This window comes from Myxocyprinus asiaticus, chromosome 42 (genome assembly GCF_019703515.2).
Source record: "Myxocyprinus asiaticus isolate MX2 ecotype Aquarium Trade chromosome 42, UBuf_Myxa_2, whole genome shotgun sequence".
Classification (NCBI taxonomy): Eukaryota; Metazoa; Chordata; class Actinopteri; order Cypriniformes; family Catostomidae; genus Myxocyprinus; species Myxocyprinus asiaticus.
In genome coordinates, this window is record NC_059385.1 from 36968559 (window position 1) to 36992043 (window position 23485).

At 40.3% G+C, this 23485-nt stretch overlaps 2 protein-coding genes across 3 annotated transcripts in view; one reads left to right on the forward strand and one right to left on the reverse strand.

The window, feature by feature from the left end:
* Nucleotides 1-23485, forward strand: part of LOC127432465 (zinc finger protein 239-like) — a 162719-nt gene that overhangs the window by 15544 nt on the left and 123690 nt on the right. The gene's annotated exons all lie outside the window — the stretch shown is intronic.
* LOC127432470 (uncharacterized) overlaps nt 6075-23485 on the reverse strand; it is a 146041-nt gene continuing 128630 nt past the window's right edge. The window contains exon 2 of the mRNA XM_051683587.1: nt 6075-7050. Coding sequence (XP_051539547.1) covers nt 6468-7050 — 583 coding nt within the window. The 3' untranslated portion in view covers nt 6075-6467. The remainder of the gene's footprint in view (nt 7051-23485) is intronic.

Genomic DNA, 23485 nt, shown 5'->3' on the forward strand with positions numbered 1-23485 from the left:
CATCATGTATATGAGACTGTGCTCTTCATATAATGAAAGAATAACAATCTCATGGTCTGGTTGCCCGATGTTGTTCCAGGTGTGAGCTCCCAAATGGTGTGGTTATACCAGTTGTTTAGACAAATACCCGACCGAATAATAATAATAAAATGATAACTATGGTCACATATCCCTTCGCTGTTGTTCCCATGCTATAATCATTTAAAGTCACTCAGGGTGTTGTCACCCAGATTACTGTGACAAAGTTGAATCTGTTACTATGATAATTAAGTCCTTTTGGGCGAATGCAGTTTCTCGAACGAAATCAGGTCAAGTGGGACTCACATTTTAGGGCAGAAACCTGTAATTTCCTACACATGCTTAAAAACAAGAATCACCACAGTGTGTTTTCATGGCTCAGTGCATCAAGCTCTCCCTGCCAGTAGGGGGCAGCTTCACACTGAGCTTTCGTGTGGATTGGGAGAAGAGATGGATAGAGGTGAATATCCATTTTCTCCTCATGCCCATTCCCCCTCCAGTATAACCGCGGGCACCTCTGGATGCAAGAACGAAGTAAACTGGTGGGTGGGAGTTATTCTTGTTGGCCTTAAAGGAGTTTACAGAGGACAGTAATAGGGATTTTAAGCAACCGCTGTGGACGGGATGGCTACGTAAAAATCACTAAGCAATAATGACGGCAGAACGGAGCATTCAGTCATTAATTAAAAAAAAAGTCATTTAAAACAGCATGAGAATAGGTGCTTGCAATGTTAAATAACTGTCATAAGAACTGTTTTTCTCTTGTAAGATATCAATACCTATAAAAACTAGATATTATTATTATTAACAGGCTATTGATACTATTGAGTTTTTATTTTATTTATTCTATCCAACCATGTGATATGAATTTAACATGTGTTTTGAGGACGATTCAGGTACTTACTGTGTTCACTTTGTCATCTCTTGTAAAACATAACATTTACTTTCCTAATCTGTAACATAGTATCGACTGTCACTACAGCGAAGTAGAAATTGCTTTAGAAATTATGACGTGAGGAAGTGAAGTTGCGTACACCCAATGGAACAGAGCGCTGTAGCTGCACCTGCTGCTTAAAGTCCCTCTGTAGAATGACACAGCTTTCTTTTTTGCTTTATATGATGTCATGAAAGAACATACAGTATGTGCTCTACAGAATATTCTGTGTGAGCCCCTATACCCTTTATTATGCGTGTTGCCATAGCTTTGAATAAATTATGGTCCTGTGAGGAGTATCATGTAATAAACTTATGCACCACTGCACTGCACATAAACACAAGTTATTTTTAATCCGATCGAGAAAGTAGTCTGATTCAAAGGTTTACATGGCTAATATTCTTCTATTCAATGGATTATTTTAGGTCTACACTATCCCTTTCAATAGGATGGAAATTTTATTCAGACCGAGCTCAATTGGATTTATTGAGGTGTTTACATGAAGGCTTTTCAATAAGATTAAGCTATCAGTCGGATTATTAATGGATTATTTGGTTGTATGTAAACGTAGCCACTGAGTGTTGCTGTGTTTGGGCAGAGATTCTTTTATACTGAGATACCAAACTCTGTGGATTTACCATAGGAGAAAGCATAATGGTCAACTAGCGTGTTATGACACCAAGTTTGTGAAGCTGTAAACTGACACCTACCTGTCGCACAATGGTTCGTGTCTTCTCTTATAAAACAGCAACTCTATTAGAATACATTGCACATAGTTAACTCCAAAAGGATTGTTTCGTGTAAAACATATCAAAGATTATCAGACAGGTGGTCAATTCATGAAGTGATGAGCTGTTTCCTCACAAAAGCATTTTATTTAGCGTATCCAGCATCTCCATAGACATCCATTCAAAAATAATGGCCTCTGGTCTTCTCGACAGTGTACCGGCGTGTTATGCTATGGTCTTCTAACTTTGAAGGCTCCCCCTTTAGAAGAGGGGTTCTGGATTAGGTAAACAGGCCGATTTTAATTACATTAGTTAATGAGCTTGACATCTTTAACAATGGTGGCACGCATTTTTTCTCCGAGTATTGCAAGTGGTCTATTTTAATTAGAGGTAAACCGATATGTGTTTTTTAGTGACCTATACAGATATCTACAGAGCAGATGGCCGATATACACTACCATTCAAAAGTTTGGGGTCGCTCACCTGAAATATTTCTCATAATCTTAAAAACCCTTTGATCTGAAGGCAAATGTGTAAATGTTTGAAATTAGTTTTGTAGACAAAAATATAATTGTGCCAACATATTAATTTATTTCATTACAAAACTAAAATGTTATGAAATGGTTGACTTGGACTGAATAATTAAGAAAAGCAGCCAATAAGTGCCCAACATAGATGGGAACTCCTTCAATACTGTTTAAAAATCATCCCAGGGTGATACCTCAAGAAGCTGATTGAGAAAATGTCAAGAGTACATGTCTGCAAAATCTAGGCAAAGGGTGACTACTTTGAAGATGCTAAAATATAACATAGTTTTGATATATTTTGGATTGTTGTTTTTTGTCACAACATAATTCCCATATTTCCATTTCAGTTATTCCATAGTTGTGATGACTTACTATTATTCTAAAATGTGAAATAAATAAATAAAAAAAAAAATAAAGAACGAGTAAGTGACCCTAACCTTTTGAACGGTAGTGTAAATGTACATCTTACAACTTAATAGCAAATCAGAAGTACAGAAAATCCCTAAAGTGAAACACAAACTTACTGTATACAATATTTACTCAAAAACACAAACTTGAAAAAATAAATTATTTACATTCCATTAACAAATATATGGTTAGATTTTCAAACTGACTGGAAAGTTAACACTTGTTAATTGGCTAAGCGAATTTGGTTATCGCCAGATGCTGATAATCACGAAATGGCCAAATATTGGCCGATTAATCGGCCTTGCTGATATACCAGCCTATCACTAATTTTTATATTAGCCAAGAGTCCTGGAAAACCTGGAATTGTATAATGCAGTTTTTCAGTCAGGGAAAGGTTTCTAAGCCATATTCATATAATCACAAAATGAGTTGGTGTTGTTTTAAATGAATTAATTGAATGTGGAAGTTGTTTGAATAGAATAAATAAATTCTGTAAAAATAGAAGTATTTTAGTATACAAGCATGCCCTTTTTTAAAAAAGGGCCAAAATAAAAATAAAAAATACTCCAAAAAATATCAAGAGGCAAATATTTTCCCATGATAAAAAAGATTTCTGACCCTGCCTGTGGGTAAGGACAGGACAAGTATAACTTAGTGGCAGAACCAATCAAAACCTGTTTCAGCTGTAGATTAGATATTTCTGGGCTAATCACATTTCCATTTTTTTTGCTGGGACGGGACATATGCAAAACTGAAATCTGCTCAACTTCACTATGATAGCACTGCTGCTCTCTTGCCTATGTTGAATGTACAGTATTTGTGCAATTATTCACAACTTCTGCTATCAAACTGTGTAAAAAGTGCTAACTTGGTAACATTTGCCATCAGATTTGTGCCACAAATGTAATTCATCCTGCCTTGTACTTTAAACAGAAATAATGTTTATAAAAGGTACACACATTTTCCATTATTTTCCTGATGTTTTCTGTTCATTGAGACAACTGCACCATTATATAAATGTTTTACTATACTATCTAATACTATCTTGTGTATGAGGAGGAATGTAAACTGCAGAGGAGAAGTATCTTTTATGAAAGGGCTATAGCGCTTGCCCGAGCATTTGAACATAATATGTTCTGATTGACAACTTTGCTTTAAAATGTATCCTGTCTTTATTGTTTATCCTTTTGATCTTTCATTCAAAATATTCACAAAAATATAACCTTTAATTGAAGTAAAATAATTGAAAGGAGGTAAAAATCACATAATTAAAATATTTTTCTCCAAAACACGGTTGCCACAATTATTGGCAACCCTAGAAATTCTTATGAGTAAAATATATCTGAAGTATATTGCCATTCATATTTTACATTTTTTAGTACACCTGGGTGACTAGGAACATTAAATTGTTCAGCCATGGCTTCCTGTTTCACAAGGGTATAAATATAAGGTAACACCCAAGCCAAATTCCCTTAGTCATCCATCACAATGGGTAAGACCAAAGAATAAAGTTATGATGTACGGCAAACGGTTGTTGAGCTTCACAAAATGGGAAGTGGCTAAAAGAAAATAGCTAAAGGTTTCCACCATCAGGGCAGTAATTAAGAAGTTCCAGTCAGCTGGAGATGTTAAGAATCAGCCTTGAAGAGGACATGAGTCTATATTTGTCTATATGAGTCTATATGAGTCTATATCAGCCTTGAAGAGGACATGAGCTAAATACTTTTTATGCTCGTTTCGAGGGAAATAACACCGCCCTCGCGGAGAGAGCTCTCGCGGCTGAAGCTACAGAGGTTAGTTCACTCTCCGTCTCTGTAGCGGATGTAACCCAATCCTTCCGACGGGTGAATATCCGCAAAGCCGCGGGCCCAGACGGCATTCCGGGCCGCATTATGAGAGCGTGCACGAACCAGCTGGCTGGTGTTTTTACGGACATTTTCAACCTTTCCCTCTCTTTGTCTGTGGTCCCCACATGCTTTAAAACATCCACCATTGTGCCTGTTCCAAAACAATCAAAAATAACTTGCTTAAATGACTGGCGTCCTGTTGCTCTGACCCCCATCATCAGCAAATGTTTTGAGAGACTAATCAGAGATTACATCTGCTCTGTCTTGCCACTCAATCTTGACCTGCTGCAGTTTGCTTACCGCAACAACCGCTCCACTGATGATGCCATTGCATCTACAATACACACTGCTCTCTCCCACCTGGAAAAAAGAACACTTATGTGAGAATGCTGTTTGTAGACTACAGCTCAGCATTCAACACCATAGTGCCCTCCAAGCTAGATGAGAAACTCCGGGCTCTGGGCTTAAACAGCTCGCTGTGCAGCTGGATCCTGGACTTCCTGTCAAGCAGATGCCAGGTGGTTAGAATAGGCAGCAACATCTCCTCATCACTGATCCTCAACACTGGAGCCCCACAGGGCTGTGTTCTCAGCCCACTACTGTATTCCTTGTACACACATGACTGTGTGGCAACACATAGCTCCAATGCCATCATTAAGTTTGCTGATGACACGACGGTGGTAGGTCTGATCACTGACAATGATGAAACAGCCTACAGAGAGGAGGTGCACACTCTGACACACTGGTGTCAGGAGCACAACCTCTCCCTCAACGTCAGTAAGACAAAGGAGCTTGTGGTGGACTTCAGAAGAAAAGACAGAGAACACAGTCCCATCACCATCAATGGAGCACCAGTGGAGAGAGTCAGCAGCTTCAAGTTCCTGGGTGTCCACATCACTGAGGAACTCACATGGTCCGTCCACACTGAAGTCGTTGTGAAGAAGGCTCATCAGCGCCTCTTCTTCCTGAGATGGCTGAGGAAGTTTGGAATGAACCGCCACATCCTCACACGGTTCTACACCTGCACTGTGGAGAGCATCCTGACTGGCTGTATCTCCGCCTGGTACGGCAATAGCACCGCCCACAACCGCAAAGCACTGCAAAGGGTGGTGCGAACTGCCAAACACATCATTGGAGGTGAGCTTCCCTCCCTCCAGGAAATATATACAAGGCGGTGTGTGAAAAAAGCTCGGAGGATCATCAGAGACTCCAGCCACCCGAGCCATGGGCTGTTCTCACTGCTACCATCAGGTAGGCGGTATCGCAGCATCAGGACCCGCACCAGCCGACTCCATGATAGCTTCTTCCCCCAAGCAATCAGACTTCTGAACTCTTGATCTCTCATGATCAATATACATCAGCACCGCACTTTAATACTCTTACTCTTATATATCACACCGGACTGTCATAAATTATATTATTATTATATTATGTCTCTCTTAACAACTGACTATCAACCGACAGCCTGAATGTCAATACAGTACAATACTGTACATTCTATATATATATATATATATATATATATATATATATATATATATATATATACACTATATTGCCAAAAGTATTCGCTCACCCATCCAAATAATTGAATTCAGGCGTTCCCATCACTTCCATGGCCACAGGTGTATAAAATGAAGCACCTAGGCATGCAGACTGCTTCTACAAACATTTGTGAAAGAATGGGCCGCTCTCAGGAGCTCAGTGAATTCCAGCGTGGTACTGTGATAGGATGCCACCTGTGCAACAAGTCCAGTCGTGAAATTTCCTCGCTACTAAATATTCCACAGTCAACTGTCAGTGGTATTATAACAAAGTGGAAGCGACTGGGAATGACAGCAACTCAGCCACGAAGTGGTAGGCCACGTAAAATGACAGAGCGGGGTCAGCGGATGCTGGGGCGCATAGTGCGCAGAGGTCGCCAACTTTCTGCAGAGTCAATCGCTACAGACCTCCAAAGTTCATGTGGCCTTCAGATTAGCTCAAGAACAGTGCGTAGAGAGCTTCATGGAATGGGTTTCCATGGCTGAGCAGCTGCATCCAAGCCATACATCACCAAGTGCAATGCAAAGTGTCGGATGCAGTGGTGTAAAGCAGGCCGCCACTGGACTCTAGAGCAGTGGAGACGCGTTTTCTGGAGTGATGACTCACGCTTCTCCATCTGGCAATCTGATGGACGAGTCTGGGTTTGGCGGTTGCCAGGAGAACGGTACTTGTCTGACTGCATTGTGCCAACTGTGAAGTTTGGTGGAGGGGGGATTATGGTGTGGGGTTGTTTTTCAGGAGCTGGGCTTGGCCCCTTAGTTCCAGTGAAAGGAACTCTGAATGCTTCAGCATACCAAGAGATTTTGGACAATTCCATGCTCCCAACTTTGTGGGAACAGTTTGGGGATGGCCTCTTCCTGTTCCAACATGACTGCGCACCAGTGCACAAAGCAATGTCCATAAAGACATGGATGAGCGAGTTTTGTGTGGAAGAACTTGACTGGCCTGCACAGAGTCCTGACCTCAACCCGATAGAGCACCTTTGGGATGAATTAGAGCGAAGACTGCGAGCCAGGCCTTCTCGTCCAACATCAGTGTCTGACCTCACAAATACGCTTCTGGAAGAATGGTCAAAAATTCCCATAAACACACTCCTAAACCTTGTGGAAAGCCTTCCCAGAAGAGCTGAAGCTGTTATAGCTGCAAAGGGTGGGCCGACGTCATATTAAACCCTATGGATTAAGAATGGGATGTCACTTAAGTTCATATGCGTCTAAAGGCAGGTGAGCGAATACTTTTGGCAATATAGTGTATATATACACTTTTTTTTTTTATATATATATTTTAATTTTTAATTTCTATTGAATAATGTGTATCTATATAGTAAAAAAAAAAAAAAAAAACAGCGTATTGTATACTGTACAGTGTATGTTATTATTTGTATATTGTTGAGTGTAATTATGTGTATATCAGATGTTTAAATTGTGTTGTGTTAATTTGATGTTATTGTAAATTGGTATATGTCTCATCACTGTCACAACTGCTGTGTTGATTGGAACTGCACCCAAGAATTTCACACACCATTGCACTTGTGTATATGGCTGTGTGACAATAAAGTGATTTGATTTGATTGATTTTCTCCACACCAAGGAGGAGGATGGTTCGAGTGGCCAAAATTCGCCTAGGATCACAACTGGAGAATTGCAGAAATTAGTTGGGTCTTGGGGTCAAAAAGTTTATAAAAAAAAAAAAAAAAAAAAAAAAGGCTCCGCTCTCATCCAACAACAAACATAAGCATCTTCAGTTTGCCAGACACTACTGGAACTTCAAATGCGACCGGATTTTATGAAACAAAAATAGAGCTTTTTGGCAACAACCACCAAAGATGGGTTTGGTGCACAGAGAGAGGCAGCCGTATGGAAAAGTACCCCATGCCTACGGTTAAATATGGTGGTGGATCTTTAATGTTGTGGGGCTGTTTATATGCCAGAGGTCCTGGATATCTTTTTCGGATACATGGCATCATGGACAATCAAATACCAACAGATAAAAAATCTAAACCTGCCAGAAAGCTTACAATGGGCCCTAGTTGGATCTTCCAGCAGGACAATAATCCAAAACACACATAAAAATCATCACAAAAATGGTTCACTGACTACAAAATTAAGGTTCTGCCATGGTCATCTCAATCCCCTGACCTGAATCCCATAGAAAATCTGCGAGGTGAACTAAAGAGGAGAGTCCACCATCGTGGACCTCAGAATTTGAAGCATCTGGAGAAATTCTGTATGGAGGAATGGTCTCAGATCCTTTGCCATGTGTTCTCCAACCTCATTAAGCATTATAGGAGAAGACTCAGAGCTGTTATCTTGGCAAAGGGAGATTGCACAAAGTATTGAATAAAAGGGTGCCAATAATTGTGCCACATATATATTTGACATATATATTTGTTCATGGAGGGCCACAGTCCAGCAGAGTTTAGCTCCAACCCTAATTAAACATACCTGAAGCAGCTAATCAAGGTCTTCAGGAGTGCTTGAAGGCATTTTGGAGCAGGGTTGGAACTAAACTCTGCAGGGATGTGGCCCTCTAGGAACTGAGTTTGACACCCCTGCATTAGAGGATAGATTTTTTGTGTATATTCTGAATGAAAGATCAAAAGGATAAAAAATAAAGACATTTTTTTACAGCCTTATTTGCTCATATTTACCAAGGGTGCCAATAGTAGTGGAGGCCACTGTAACTGGAATATTACAGGTAACTACATGTCATCATGTTGATTTCTTGCCAGAATTGATAAGATGACTCCAACTAAAGTATATCCAATCAGAATGAAGTAAACAAGTGTGACACATCACTAGCTTTCTTCTTGAGGAAGCAGGAGCCAGTTAAACAATCCAAGTAAGTTTTTATTTTCCACACTCTGTGTGATTGTGCTGAAAAACCATTAGTGTGTGTGTGTGTGTGTGTGTGTGTGTGTGTGTGTGTGTGTGTGTTACACAGTCAGCTTCATGTGTCGTTCTCTCTCCCCTTTTTTGGTCTGGACTGCCCCTTTTTATCCCTCTCTGCTCTGGTGCCCCCTTTTTAGTAAGATCAGTCAGTGGGCAGGTGACAAACGAATAGTTAGGCACAAACCTACGATAATAACCATCCAACCCCAGGAACTGTCTCACCTTCTTTTTGGTCTTAGGCAGGCTGCAATCACTGCAGTCTTATCAATTTGGGGCCGCACCTGCCCATGACCCAAGTGGAAGCCCATATACCATACTTCTACCCGTCCACTTGCACAATTCTTAGGGTTTGCCGTGAGTCCGGCCCATCTCAACTGCTTCAGGACAGCCCTCAGATGCTGCAAGTGCCACCACAAATCATTGCTGTAAATAATTACATCATCTTGATAGGCAGCAGCATAAGCAGCATGCGGTCTGAGTATTCTGTCCATGAGCTGCTGAAACTTAGTTGGGGCCCTAAACAAACCAAAAGGAAGGATGAGAAATTGGTGTAAGCCAAACAGTGTGGAAAATGCTGTTTTTTCACAGGATATGGCAGTTAAGGGCATCTGCCAATATATCTTTGTTAAATCCAGTGTAGAATAAAAGCAAGCCACTAATGGCTTTTCAGCGCAATCACACACAGTCAGCTTCGTTTGTCGTTCTCTCTCCCCTTTTTCAGTCTGGAATGCCTGTTTTTATCCCTCTCCGCTCTCACTGCAAAGCACAAACAGCTGTTAGAGATAATACCTACAGGTGGGACTCCTTACCATTCTCATCTCCCGATCTCGCTCTCCATTCACAAATCAGCGCTCAACCATGACCCCATCGCCCGACTCAGGCCAGGGAGCCATCCAGCCTGCCCACTATTTTCACGGGATATGAGAGTTAAGGGCATCTGCCAATAACTCTTTGTTAAATCCAGTATCGAATAAAAGCGAGCCACGCCTAACCGATCAAGCATTTATTCAATCCGAGGCATTGGGAACGCATCAAATTTAGATTATAATCCACACAGAACCATCGCTCTTCGGAACTAGCACCACCGGGCTGGCCCAGTCACTGTGGGATTCTTCTATTACCACCATATCTAGCATAGCCTTTAATTCTTCCTGACCACTTTTTTTTTCTCCCAATTTGGAATTCCCAATGTGCTTTTTAAGTCCTCATGGTCGCGTAGTGATTCGCCTCAGTCTGGGCGGCGGAGGACGAATCCCAGTTACCTCCGCATCTGAGACAGTCAACCAGCGCAACTTATCACATGGCTTGTTGAGCGCGTTGCCACATAGACATAGTGCATGTGGAGGCTTTGTATTGCTTTGTACACCATCCACCACGGCAACCACGCTCAACTCACCACACACCCTACCGAGAACGAACCACATTATAGCGACCACGAGGTTGCTTAGGAGACCTGGCTGGAGTCACTCAACACACCCTGGGATTCGAACTAGCAAACTAGCGAACTCCAGGGGTGGTAGTTAGCATATTTTACCACTGAGCTACCCAGGCACCCCCCCGACCACTTTATTTTGTGTTTGGGCAATCGGTAGGGATGACTGCATACTACTACCCCTGGGGTCATTTGGATATGGTGCTCTATAAGATTCGTATGACCGACAAGAGGCGAAAACATGTCGGAGAATTATCCTTGCAACCTGGCAATCTCCATATCTTTTGACTCTGAGAGGTGGTCTCCGCAAGTGACCGGGGTGGCTTGATCGGTGGCTTTTAAGGTCTCCTCTGGTCCGAACTCCTCCCTCTCCGGAACCACTGTTGCCAAAGTCACAGGGACTGCCTCTCTCCACGGAGAATGAGGTGGTAAATCTGACGTGCTCCTCCTCTATCCATGTGTTTAACCTCATAATCGACTTCCCCAAATCACCGTGTGACCTCAAAGGGTCCTTGCCACTTGGTGAGTTATTTAGAGCTCAATATGGGGAGCAATAAAAAGACTTATCTTCTGGTGTAAAAACCCGTAGCCGAACCCCGTGGAGGCTTGCGGGACCTCTCACACTGCAAATAATAGGAGCTCAAGCCACTTGTCCCAATTTCGAGCATCTTTGTGGACGAACTTATTAATCATATTTTTTAGTGTTTGATTGAATCATTTGACTAAGCCATCCATTTAGGGGTGGTAAACGCTGGTCCGAATCGATTTAATCCCCAATAATTTGTACAGTTTGCATAGTGTATGTGACAAACATTTTGCCCTGATCAGTGAGGATTTCTTTCAGAATCCCCACTCGGGAGATTATTCTGAAGAGTGCCACCGCAACACTATGTGATGTGATATTGCGCAGAGGCACTGCTTCCAGTTATTGCATTGTGTAATCCACCAGAACCAACACAAAGCGATGCCCGCGTGCCATCCGCTCTAATGGCCCGACAAGCTCCATACCAATTCTCTCGAAGGGGACCTAGATCAATGAAAGGGGGTGCAATGGCACTCTTGGGGTGGCCGCCGGATTCACCAGCTGACATTCATGGCATGCCGAACACCACCTGCTAACATCCTCGCGAATGCCCGGCCAATAGAAACGGGCCATTAGACGGTTCAGTGTCCACTCCAGCCCTAAGTGACCCGCCATTGGATTATAATGAGCCGCCTGGATTAACATTTCCCGACGGCTCCGTGGAATTAACAGTTGGGTTGTATCCTCCTTTGTCTGCGCATTCTGCATCACTCGATCCTTGATAATAGAAAATACGGATAAGCGAGTGCAACGTCTGGCCGGAGGATTTGACCATCAATCACCTTCACTTGATCAAAGGCATGCTTAAGGGTCTTGTGTCTGCTCCAGAGACCGGATAGTGTCCATCACTACAAGGTTATTTTGGATATCCCCATGCACGCACCTTACATACACCCACCAGCTTGTATCCAAAGCCTCGGATTGAACCAAGTTTTGATGAATGGAGATTTGATTACAACCTGAATCCACCAAGGCTTGATATTTACCACCCTTAATACTCACAGGTATGTGGTATTTTCCAACTTGACTGGGGGCGGCCTGCAGCGCATCAGGGACCCGGACCAATGTCCCCCCCTCCATCAACTTCCCACCTGTGGTGGTGGATTCACCAACCTGAGAGTGAGAGTGGAGAGCGTTAGGGGAAACTGGTGGGTTGTGCAGTTCCCAAAGCTGGAGAGCCGGTTTGAGAGGGGGAATTCCCTGTTTCTGGGGAGGAGGAAGGGGAGGGAAGCGAAGGAGGGGAGACAGGAGAGAGAGAGAGAGAGAGAAAAAGGATCCCGGGTCTTGCTGGCTCCTGAATACGCCACCATATGGTCCTATTCCAGCTGGATGGCCGTGTGGAGCAACGCTGGGTGGTGGCACTGGACCCACTCCACCATCCCTCTAGAAAGTCAAGCAGTAAACTGCTCCAGTACCACCAGATCGATCACGGTCCCAACATCACGTTGCTCAGCCAGCAACCACCTTTGGCAGGTGTCCCGGAGCTGCTGGGCGAAGGCAAACAGGCGGCCATTCTCACCAAGGGTCAGTGCACAGAAGCATTGACGCTGTTGCTCTTCGCTCCAGCCAACCCGTTGCAGGATGGCTTTCCTTAAGTCTTCATCTACTAGGAGTTACTCCACTGGTAACTGCTGCGCCACGAGTTGGGCCTCCCCTGACAGTAGTGGAATCAAGCGGACCGTCCACCGGGTATTCGCTCAACTGCATGCCCCCGCCGTCTGCTCACCCATCTGGACCCATCTTAACTAGTGGCACCTGGGGCGGGGCGGGGCGGTTGCGGGGTCCAAGGTCACAGCGGCAGCTCCCTCCTTGGGTAGAAATCTCTGGAGCACCTGCCGGTCCTCCGTTTGGGCCTGGAGGAGCTGGAGGAGGGCCTGATGCTGGGACTAGTGGAGGACTAGTGGATGCTGGCGAGGGTCTTGAACACTCCCTCCAGAGGTGAGGCTTCCATGGCGCTGTTCTTCCTCCTTAAATCCCGGATTTCTGTACCACTGTGATAAGTTTGTTTTCTCACACTTTTCCGTGCTTCACAAAACTCAAATAATGCTTTTCAGCTAACAAGAAATGATCACACGTAAACACACTGCTATGTGCAGCTTGCTCTCCTCCTCTCCACTGGTGCCTGGCTCGCTCTTTAAACCATCTCCAACTCTCACTACAATGACAAACAGCTGTTAGAGACAATCATTGACAGGTTATGATCCTCACCATTCTCATCTCCCGATCTCGCACTCCATTCACAAGCCAGCGCTCGACCATGCCCCCACCACCACAGAAGAGTTATCACATGTAGCCATTTGAATTCTGTAACATCATACCTCACAACACTGCTCAGCACCAGGTGTGTATGTGTGCATTTGCACTGAATGGATATGATAAAGAGAAAATGTGAATAACCCAAGGGCAGTGAAATTAACAAAAGCTCTTTGTTTTACATAAAAATGACTATTATAGTTATCTGTGTTTAATAAACTAAGTATGCATAGAGTTTCATTATCGCTTAATGTTTCATTATCACGTACCCGATGAAATTACACTTCATAAAAACAAATTCAAAAATGTTTATGTTATGATACCGTCGTGATCAATAGTGTCCTGTATTATATGTTATTAATAGTGAAGTTATTGGAAATATTAAATATGCTCCATGTATCAAAAAGTATCGGTATACATAGTTGTTCTCTTAAAATGCTATCGGTGTATCTCTAGTATGAATTATATTTGAATTAAATTCAGTATTATCCAGTTGAAATCGCATGACACCTACAGCATTTTTCATTGATGATAAATCTCAGAGTTCATTGTTTAGAAATATATATATAGTATTAGATTAACATTGGCCAATTTATTAAATGAAAAATGTCTCAAATTGGTGTATTCTATGATTCTTATTATGCACTGCATTTGTGCTCTCAACTAGGCCTAGAAATGAAAGAAAACCATCAGAAAGTAGATTTCAGGGACTTAAATGCTTATTAGGTTTGGGAGTGGCATATTTTGAGTTTTGATATTGGGCTAGTTTTAAAAGGTTATTGGGCTAGTTTTGATTGGCTGTTGGGCTTGTTTTGTAACAGAGACCTGGCAACCCTGAATGTGAATTTTAACCCCAAATTTTGTGCGTTTCGGCTGTTCGTTTACACGACAACAACGTTTTGGAGCCTGAAGACGCAAACTTTTGAAAATGGTTTTCAAAGTGCAAGTTTTTGAAAACAATGCCGTCATGCACACGCATATTACGTGTTCAGCCTATAGGCATGCGCGCGAGTACTTCAAAACAACGCGCGAGACATTCAAAACTACAATGGCAGACTACAGGACTGTGTTTGTGCTGCTCAAGTTTGAGTTTATTGACGCTTCTCCAGCAAAGTGTAGATTTACTGCATCACTACTACAAACAGCGATCGCCATCTTCATTGTTTGAATTCACCGCTCTGTGGAAGAATGCTTATGTGCGCAGGCACGTAGTGTTTCTTTACAAAGTGACATCAACTACTGGCCTGGCATGCATAATACAGCCTTTTCAGTCGTTTTTGCAGATCCGTGTGAACGGAGATCGTTTTGACAATGTTGTCGTCTGTACGTGAAACTTTTCAAAAACGCAAAGGAAAAACGTTTCCGTTTTTAGTACATTGTTGTCGTGTAAATGTACCCTAAACAGGGAAGGAAATCAAACAGGTTAATGCAATAGAGTCTCCCAATAGAGTCTGGTTGCAGATATGCAGATGCACTCTCAGACATGCACTCTCAAACTCACTCATGCACTCTTTGCTGTGACGTCACATACTCTTGCGATGTCGAAACCGGAAACATGCAGTCGGAAATCGAAAATAGATGAAGTTACTGTTTACAAACAAACTGAAGGCACAGCCGAAAAAACACTTCTATTAGCGCTGCCTTAAAAGTGATCTGAAAATGACAGTTTTACGAGGTGGATTTTTAAACACCCTGTTTTCGGGGTGGAGCTCGGTGGAGCATACGACTTTTTAATATTACCATCGGGACTGGTGGGCCAGGATTTTATATAAATCATAATTCACGGGCATTGTGTTGACCGTCTACTCTAATAAGATCCAATTACTATGCAGATCAAAGATCTGATGGGATGCGGTGTGTAATGTCTCTTTGTGAAAGGATGTGTGAATAAAAATCATGCAGTACTGTCAAAATACATGCATAATTCATGTCTGCTGCAAATTAAAATTCACATTTTCTTGTATACGTTCCTATTTTATATTCCTCAGGCTTTGGAAAAATTGTGTTATGTGGGTAATGTGTAATTAATTTGTTTCACATCAGACAAATGATTAAATACTAAATTAAATTGAAACTGAAATAGCACCTGTGTATATTTCTTCACTGTAGACCACATGTATCACTTTATAATAACTTATTGTTAAATCATTGATCGCTTAAAACAGCATTAAAGCATGAGCTCTGCTGCTGTCAGGTTCAATACGTTAATATGCTGACAAGATTGCCATACCAGAATTTCAAAGAAACCAGAAAGAATTTAACACAAGACAGCTGATGATTGTTATGACTTTAGTAAATAATAATAATAATAATAATAATACAATAAATATAAAACAAAACATGACACTTCTATAACACCACTATGAAACAATGTGGACTATTTAATAATACATACATGATAAATGAACACAAAACAAAATAAATGATTAAAAGGAACTATTATTACAATTACTCAGCTTTGTTCTGTTCGGCAGTAGATACAAACTGGTCAATAACATGCTCCAGAAATATATGCATGTCCTGCATAAATGTAAAAACAAACATCAATGTCTCTACAGCACCATGATCCACGAACTCTGCACTGAAGAACCTATCCAGAGCCTCAGCAACTTCATTCTTCATACAAAGAATCTGAGGCAGCTGAACTGAACCAATGAGGTCATTAGAGTGCTCAACACACCACTGACTGGCAGTCTTTAGGTCCATCATGACACGGACCTAAGAATAACACAATACAAGAGGATAAATAAAAATAATCTAAAAAATGAAAACAAATGTAATCTCTCAAATGTTAACAAATCAACTATTACTTTGGCCTGATGTTGCTACCCCTCAAACAAAACCTGAACTACTACCTTCTCCAGCGCAGGCTGCAGGAACAAAATATTTGTTTCATCTGCCTAAACAAATATGAGTATTCAGTTTGAGCATGTGTTACCTACATAAAGGCAGTAATAAAGGTAAGGTTTCCGAGTAGTTACTACACAGTAAATTTACCTGTGATAGTGATACCTGTATGTGATGGAATGTCTCTTCCTGTTAGTGAAAAAATGCAGCATAAGCTTACCTAGTGTGTCTTGATAATATGCCATTTTTGACCATCTGCTTAACAAGTATATGCTTTTACCTGAGAGATTTCTTCAAACTAAATACAGGCTGGAAATCACCTCTCAGGAAGGCTTTGGACTCTTCAGTGTAGTGGGCAAACATTTTTCCATGGCTGGAAAACAGTGATAGCTTTAATGAGATACAGTTGTATGTTTTAAGTATTTAAAAGCAAAAAACAAACAAATCTGTACCTATCCAGTCCAAAGTTCAACACCACACACACACCACTTCCTCAGATTTGCCATGTCCAACTGCTCAAAACATAAGTTAATGTCCCTTGTAAATGACATCATCTCAAAGGTACTGCAAACATTACTAATACTCACAATTGTGTAACCAAACGGGGCATCTAACACCATGTAAAATGCAGACTATAAATGAAAAACAAGTCAGTATAAAGTCAAAAACAGAGTATAAATAAACCACAAATATACTGTACATCTTACCATCAGCATAAATATACCACAGTCATGGTTGTCCTGGTAAACCCTTAAATATAATGAAAAAAAAAGGTATGACTGCATTTTCACATAAGAACGTGACAAATTTTTATATATATATATATATATATATATATATAACATTTGAAACCAATATATATATATTTTCTACCTGTAAATCAAGGCCTGTCTTTTTGGTCCATTTTCCAGGCATTATCCTATATGCAATATCCCTGTCAAGTATGCAGAGGACAAATAAATCAATAACAATTGCTGTGTCAAAATGTAAGGCTGTACAAGGTTATTATATAGATAATCAATTTTAATCCATTGAGTTTTTATTCTATATATATTTTGTAACATTGGTATCTGGAGTGGAAGACAGGAGACACAGGAGTAGAATCTTTGAATTATACACACTGGAGTGGAACAAACGCTAAATCTTAACATCAAAAACGAGCATACCATAACACTTCTTAAACTCAACATAAAACCTCAAGGACTGACAAAAGGGTGGGTGAAACTAGAGGATATTTATACAGAAGGAACTAATGAGGGAATGGAATACAGGTGAGGGTAATAAGAAACAGATGGAAGTGAAAAGGGCAGTGCACTATGGGAAATGAAGTCTGGGGGAAAACTTCAAAATAAGAGTCCTTGAAGAATATGGGAGAGACAGACTGTGACATATTTACACGAAGTTTTGGTGTAAAATAACAACCTTCCTGCACACATCAATATCTACAACAGTGTATCTCAAACTGGGGTCTGTAATAGATAGACATCCATAATATTTGAGAGCAGTGTTGTTTCATTTCTCTGCCTTGACTTGTTTGGCAATCACCTACACACTTAAAGTGATAACACAAAGCCTAAATTAAACAGGGAACCCCCGGTCTGAGAAGCCTGCTCTAGAAATGAACAAGAACGCAACAAACTGTCATGCACAAGCAAACAGCTGAACTTTCCTTTACAATGAACTTGCAGAACCATTTCTGAACAACAGAACAACAAACATCTACAGAGTTCTCAGATTATAAGTAGTAGCTTACAAATGATCATGACACACCAGATCTTACGAAGATAGTTCACCCATAAATGAAAATTCTGTACCACTGAAGAAAATCAGTTATATGGGTTTGGAATGACATGATGGTGAGTAAGTCATGACAGAATTTTCATTTTTTACATGGCCTTGCCAATGATTTTGAATCTTCTTTTGAGTTATTGGCTTCAGTGAAGGGCACAAGGAACAATGATAAAATGTGCAACAAGTTGTGCACTGTGGTATCAGGTGTTTTTCACCCTCTAAGACTACTGATTGATACATCTGTAAGAACAAATTGAAGAGACAGAAATCTACATGAAATCCATTATCTGATGTGTCTGATGTCTGATGATATTCTTTTAATTTCTGTTATAATTCTTATCAGAGTCATATTCCATGTCTCTCTCGTTTTCAAGAACCACTGAGAAGAATGTTGAAATGACCTCGATTATTTGAAAGATTCAATGTTTATAAATACTTTGGTTGTCAAGACACCACATCTACACTAAAAATTAATAACATGCAGTCTGCTTCATTTATTATAAAGAGAGCGCTCTCTTTACGTTGAATGCAATGTTGACAGAAGTTTCCTACAAACTTCCCTGTCATTTTTAAAAGCAATAACCTAAACACACAGAGCCAGTAAAACACTCAGTTGTTTCACCACCTAAACGATATGATGAATGTAAGATGGTTTATACACATTCTTTACTGATTTCTTGTATAAAGTGACACTAACCAGTTAGCAATGAAGCGATAACAAGACAGCAATTTTAGCTAAAACAATGAAAAAACGATCTAATCCTTAAAAAGCATACCTTTTACTTTAACGTATCCTTGTGTAAATAAATAACAACAAAACAAATATCATACTTACAGCAATAATTCCTGTACGGTCGTGGAGATCAAATTATGATGTGTTGCGTGCATGCCTAAACCAGTGCGTGCACGTCTGCAGTGCGCATGTGTGAGTCTGAGACTGCATCTGCATGTCTGTAGTTAATGGGCAAACAAGCAGGCGGACTATGATGTCAGACAGAGAGACACGCGGCAATGCTGAAACAAAACAAAGCCACGTGCTCTCACAAGACACGAAACACCTGAATGGCATGAGCACACATCCCCAAGACAATAAGGCAATATACGCCCATGCCAACTGACAAACAAGATGAGAGAATATGTAGCAACGGCAAACAAAGCGATGCCACGCATTCCCACACTAAACAAAACCTGAGTGTACATTGCGAGTCCAATGCCACGCGATGCACGCAACAGGTGACAAAACGAGACAGGACACCTGTGCGAGAGTTCAACCACACACAAACCCGAAACCTCAGACCGAAGTGACCGAACCTCAACACAACATTAAAACAGCTCGTGGCCCAGGCGCGCAGCGCAAAGCGAGCGCAACACGTGTCTGCAGTCGCGAGAGACAGACAGAACATGGAGCATGCGTGTCCGGATCCCGACACAGACCGAAACTGAACCAGACATGGAAGTCAGGATCCAGACACCGTGCTCCATGAAACACAAGACAGCTCGTGACTCGGATGAACAGCGCAACGCGAGGCGCACCCGTGTTTGTGAGAGACAGAGAACGAAGACACAAGACAGACATGGGACGACAATGCCACGTGCATCACAGGTGCCTTAAGAATTTGAATTGTCACATGGTTTGACATCAAATATCAAATTATTTTTATTAAATAAAACCATTTAGGTGTGTTGAGGTTCACTATATAAGGTTTTAGGGCACAGAAACATGTTGCATGACTGCAAACCTACAAGAAATGTTGCTATTAAATAAAAGTTAATTGATCGAGGCAAATTATAGGTTTATTTGTTTGATGAGCCAGTGTTTCCGATTAATGCACTTTTTATTGTCCAGAGGTAGTTTTATGTTTGTAGATGTATTATTGTTTACACGATCGCTGCGTGATTTGGAGTTGGAAGGCTGCACGGTCTACCTCAAATCCGGAAAGACTAACCCTCTCCCTGCGCACATGATGGTTTCTTAAAGTTTTAAAAACGCATCTCGAATCCCCTGCTTACGCTTCGTCCTCGTGGATGGCTATTTAGGCGGCAAACTGATGTGTGTCATGGAAAAAAACATATTTCGTGTTTCTGCAATTTTCAAGTCTTGTGGAAATCGCGTGTAAATTATGACTTGAAATTTTTTTTAAAGTTGAAATGTGACGTTTTTCTTTTGTTTTCCACCCTCCAGTATCATGTTGCTTTTTCATGTAATATGGAGGAAAGAAAATTACTTAGGGCGTTTCCAAATTGCAGTTTTGTGCCCTTGTAGGGTACTGCTGGAAAGGGATGCCACTCGAAGTTTCGTTCCAAACAAAAGTAAGAAAACATTTTTTTATAAGACTATTAGTGAAGGGTACATTCATACAGTACTTTCATGCTCCCTTTAGTGTGCCCACAACGAGAGATCTGTCCTCGAAGGGAGTAGGGCATAGGGATGATCACTTTCAATTGGTATTCACCCTGATGGAGCAGATTACACCAGCTTGACAATGGATGGTAAATTAAATTAAATCTGATATACTTTTCTCTCTTATAATTGCACTATTTCTTTGGCTGTTTTGAGGTTGTTTTTTGTGTGCTCAATCGTATTGGTTGCTGCATGGTCAGTAAGATTAGTCAAGTGTTAGTCATTTAAATGTTAACATTTTTTTAAAGTGTCTTTTTCTTCATACTTCTGAATGCCCTCGGTTTTTCTTGTATCACAAAAACTATCACAGTCCTCTGCAATTGATGACTCTGCTGGACCAAGACTCAAGAACTCAATTTGATGAGGAATTTAAAGGGATAGTTCACCCAAAAATGAAAATTCTCTCATCATTTACTCACCCTCATGCCATCCCAGCTGTGTATGACTTTACTTCTTCTGCTGAACACATACAAAGATTTTTAGAAGAATATCACAGCTCTTTTGGTCCATTCAATACAATTGAACGGTGGCCAGAACTTTGAACCTCCAAAAATCACATAAAGGCAGTATAAAAGTAATCCAGATGACTCCAGTATAAATGTCTTCTAATGCAATCCAATCAGTTTTGGGTAAGAACAGACCAAAATTGTACTCCTTTTTGACAGCAGTCTCCTTGGCTATCATGATTTCAATGTCGATTACACTTCCTATGTCCCCATCTAGTGCTCTGCGCAGGCATCAAGCACTAGGAAGTGTAATCAAGCTTGAAATCATAATCATGCCAAGAGACTGCAATGGCTTGATTTACAATGAAAAAGGAGTCACGTTTTGGCCTGTTCACATCCAAAACCAACTGGATCACATCAGAAGACATTTATTAAACTACTGGAGACATCTGGATTACTTTTATTCTGACTTTATGTGCTTTTTGGAGCTTCAGAGTTCTGGTCACCATTCAATTGTATTGCGTGTCTCTATGCCTCCTGCAACTCTGATTGCTGCTTATCTCTCTCCTGGCTGATTGCGATAACACGCCCTGCTCGCCACAATATCATATTGTGCTATTAACAGTGAATATTATTAATAAAAACAATGCAAATAAAGTTTAACTGACAGAAAGAAATATTTCTGGTCATTGGTGTTGTGGCAGAAAGTTGTGCTTGTATAAAACACAAGAGTGACTGTAAGAAGCAGTAGATTAAACAGAAATCAATAACCGTCTGAATTCAGCATTAGTTTAGTGTTGAGTGTAACTGTATGTTTAATTAAACTTCCTGAAATCTTTATTCTCCTGTATGTTACAGTGTTTGAATTTCATCAATAAACTACACAGAAGTATTCAATAAAGACAGAGAAATATTGACTCAATGACTCACTGTAAATCTAGTTCATGAGAGACAATGACTATCAATCAAGACTAAACAGAATAAATGAAAATAAAAGAAGATAAAATGTGACCAGAACTATCAGACACATTGTACAAAGACTAGAAACAACACATGACATCATGTTGTTTGATCATGAGATGTGCAAGAACCAATGAAGTTTCATGTTACTGACATGACATCATATTGGATTTCAACACTGTTTATATTATTATTATTGAATTTGATAGTAAATAACTTAAATCACATTACAGTGAGTCACAAAGTACTGTCATTGTATTGAATTCAGTTAATTTAATTCATGAAATGATTTCTAGATGTCATGTGTATTGTGTTGATTCATGTCTTTTATTTTGAAATTCTAGTTCCTGGTTCATATCATGTGATTTCTGTTTTCCCTCCATGTTCATGTGTCATGTTTTCATTGGTTTATGGTTTAATTAGCTTGTTATGAGTTCTGTTTGTTCATTGGTTTATGTTCTCCCATGTCTTGTATTTAAGCTCTCATGTTTGCTTTGTCTAGTGGTCAAGTATTGAATGTGAAGAACCCAAGTGCAGTTTATTTACAAACGTGAACCAAAAAACCCTAACTAGAAATGTTAGATACAAAACATGACACATGAACATGTGTGTGTGTGAGAGATAGTGTGTGAACTACTTCATAACCATACAGTTATAGAAAATTAACGTGCTGAAAGTGATTTTATCTGAAATAACACACAGAGAACATCTCTCTCTCTCTCTCTCTCTCTCTCTCTAAATACAAGATTTGTTGGCAGGGTAAAAAAAGAGGCTGTAAAACCTCTTAAAGAGAAACTTGAAAACTTGAAACTTTTACAACTAGTTTAAAATTTCAGAGAAGGTTTTGTCAAGTCAACAAACTTCGCATGACAAACTTGACTTATCAAATAATTAATACAATAAAATCTTCAATGATAAAATTCTCATAGAAATGTTGCTCACTAGCAGTCAGAAGTGTGCACACATCTACTCATTATTTACTATCACTCTAAAATGAGGAAAATAATCATTATTATTTCATAAAACTATGAAATAACACAAAAGGAGGTTTGGGAATTCTGTATCGATCAATCCATGTTAAATGAAAACTCTTTTGAGACAGTATTGAAGGAGTTCACATGTATGATGAACACTTGAGCACTGCTGCACCTTCACTTTCTCTCATTCATTTATCAGAAAAACAAACTAAATAAATATTTCATTTAGAACAAATATATACATAGACAGTTTACAAATGTCTACAAAAGTCATTAAGACTTTTAAAAAAAAAAAAAAAACCCTTAAGATCATAAGAAATGCTGATTCCTTGTTTTATGATCGAATTATTGCACATTTACAGAGGGTTCAGTGTTTGCATTTCCTGTGTGTTTTGATGCAGTTTGAGAAATATACAATCTGTTGTTTTCTGTGCGAGTGAGACGAGTAAAGAGCGCTGTTGCATAAATCTACATCACGAGCGTCATCCACACACATTACTGAACCTAATAATGACACACAGGACTGTTATTTACTTTTCCTGGAACTGAATGTGTTAACACTAACTACAAAACAAATATGTGATTAATCGTGATTAAATATTTTAACAACACATGAGGGGTGTGAGGGGTCCAGGAACTGAGTTTGACACCCCTGCATTACACACACACAACATCCCACCAACAATAAACTCAAGGGCTTTCACACTGCACTTAACCCTGGGTTATTGTCTTTTTAAACCTGGTTTTAACCTTGAGTAAAGCAACATTTCACACTTGTCATTCTGAAAGCTGATTAGCACCTCTTTTAATCCTGGGTTATGAAACCTGCTCCAGAGCAGTGTTAGCGCCGCTTTTAAAAGTGCACCAGTAAGTTTTTATCCGGCTCTTATTCGTCCC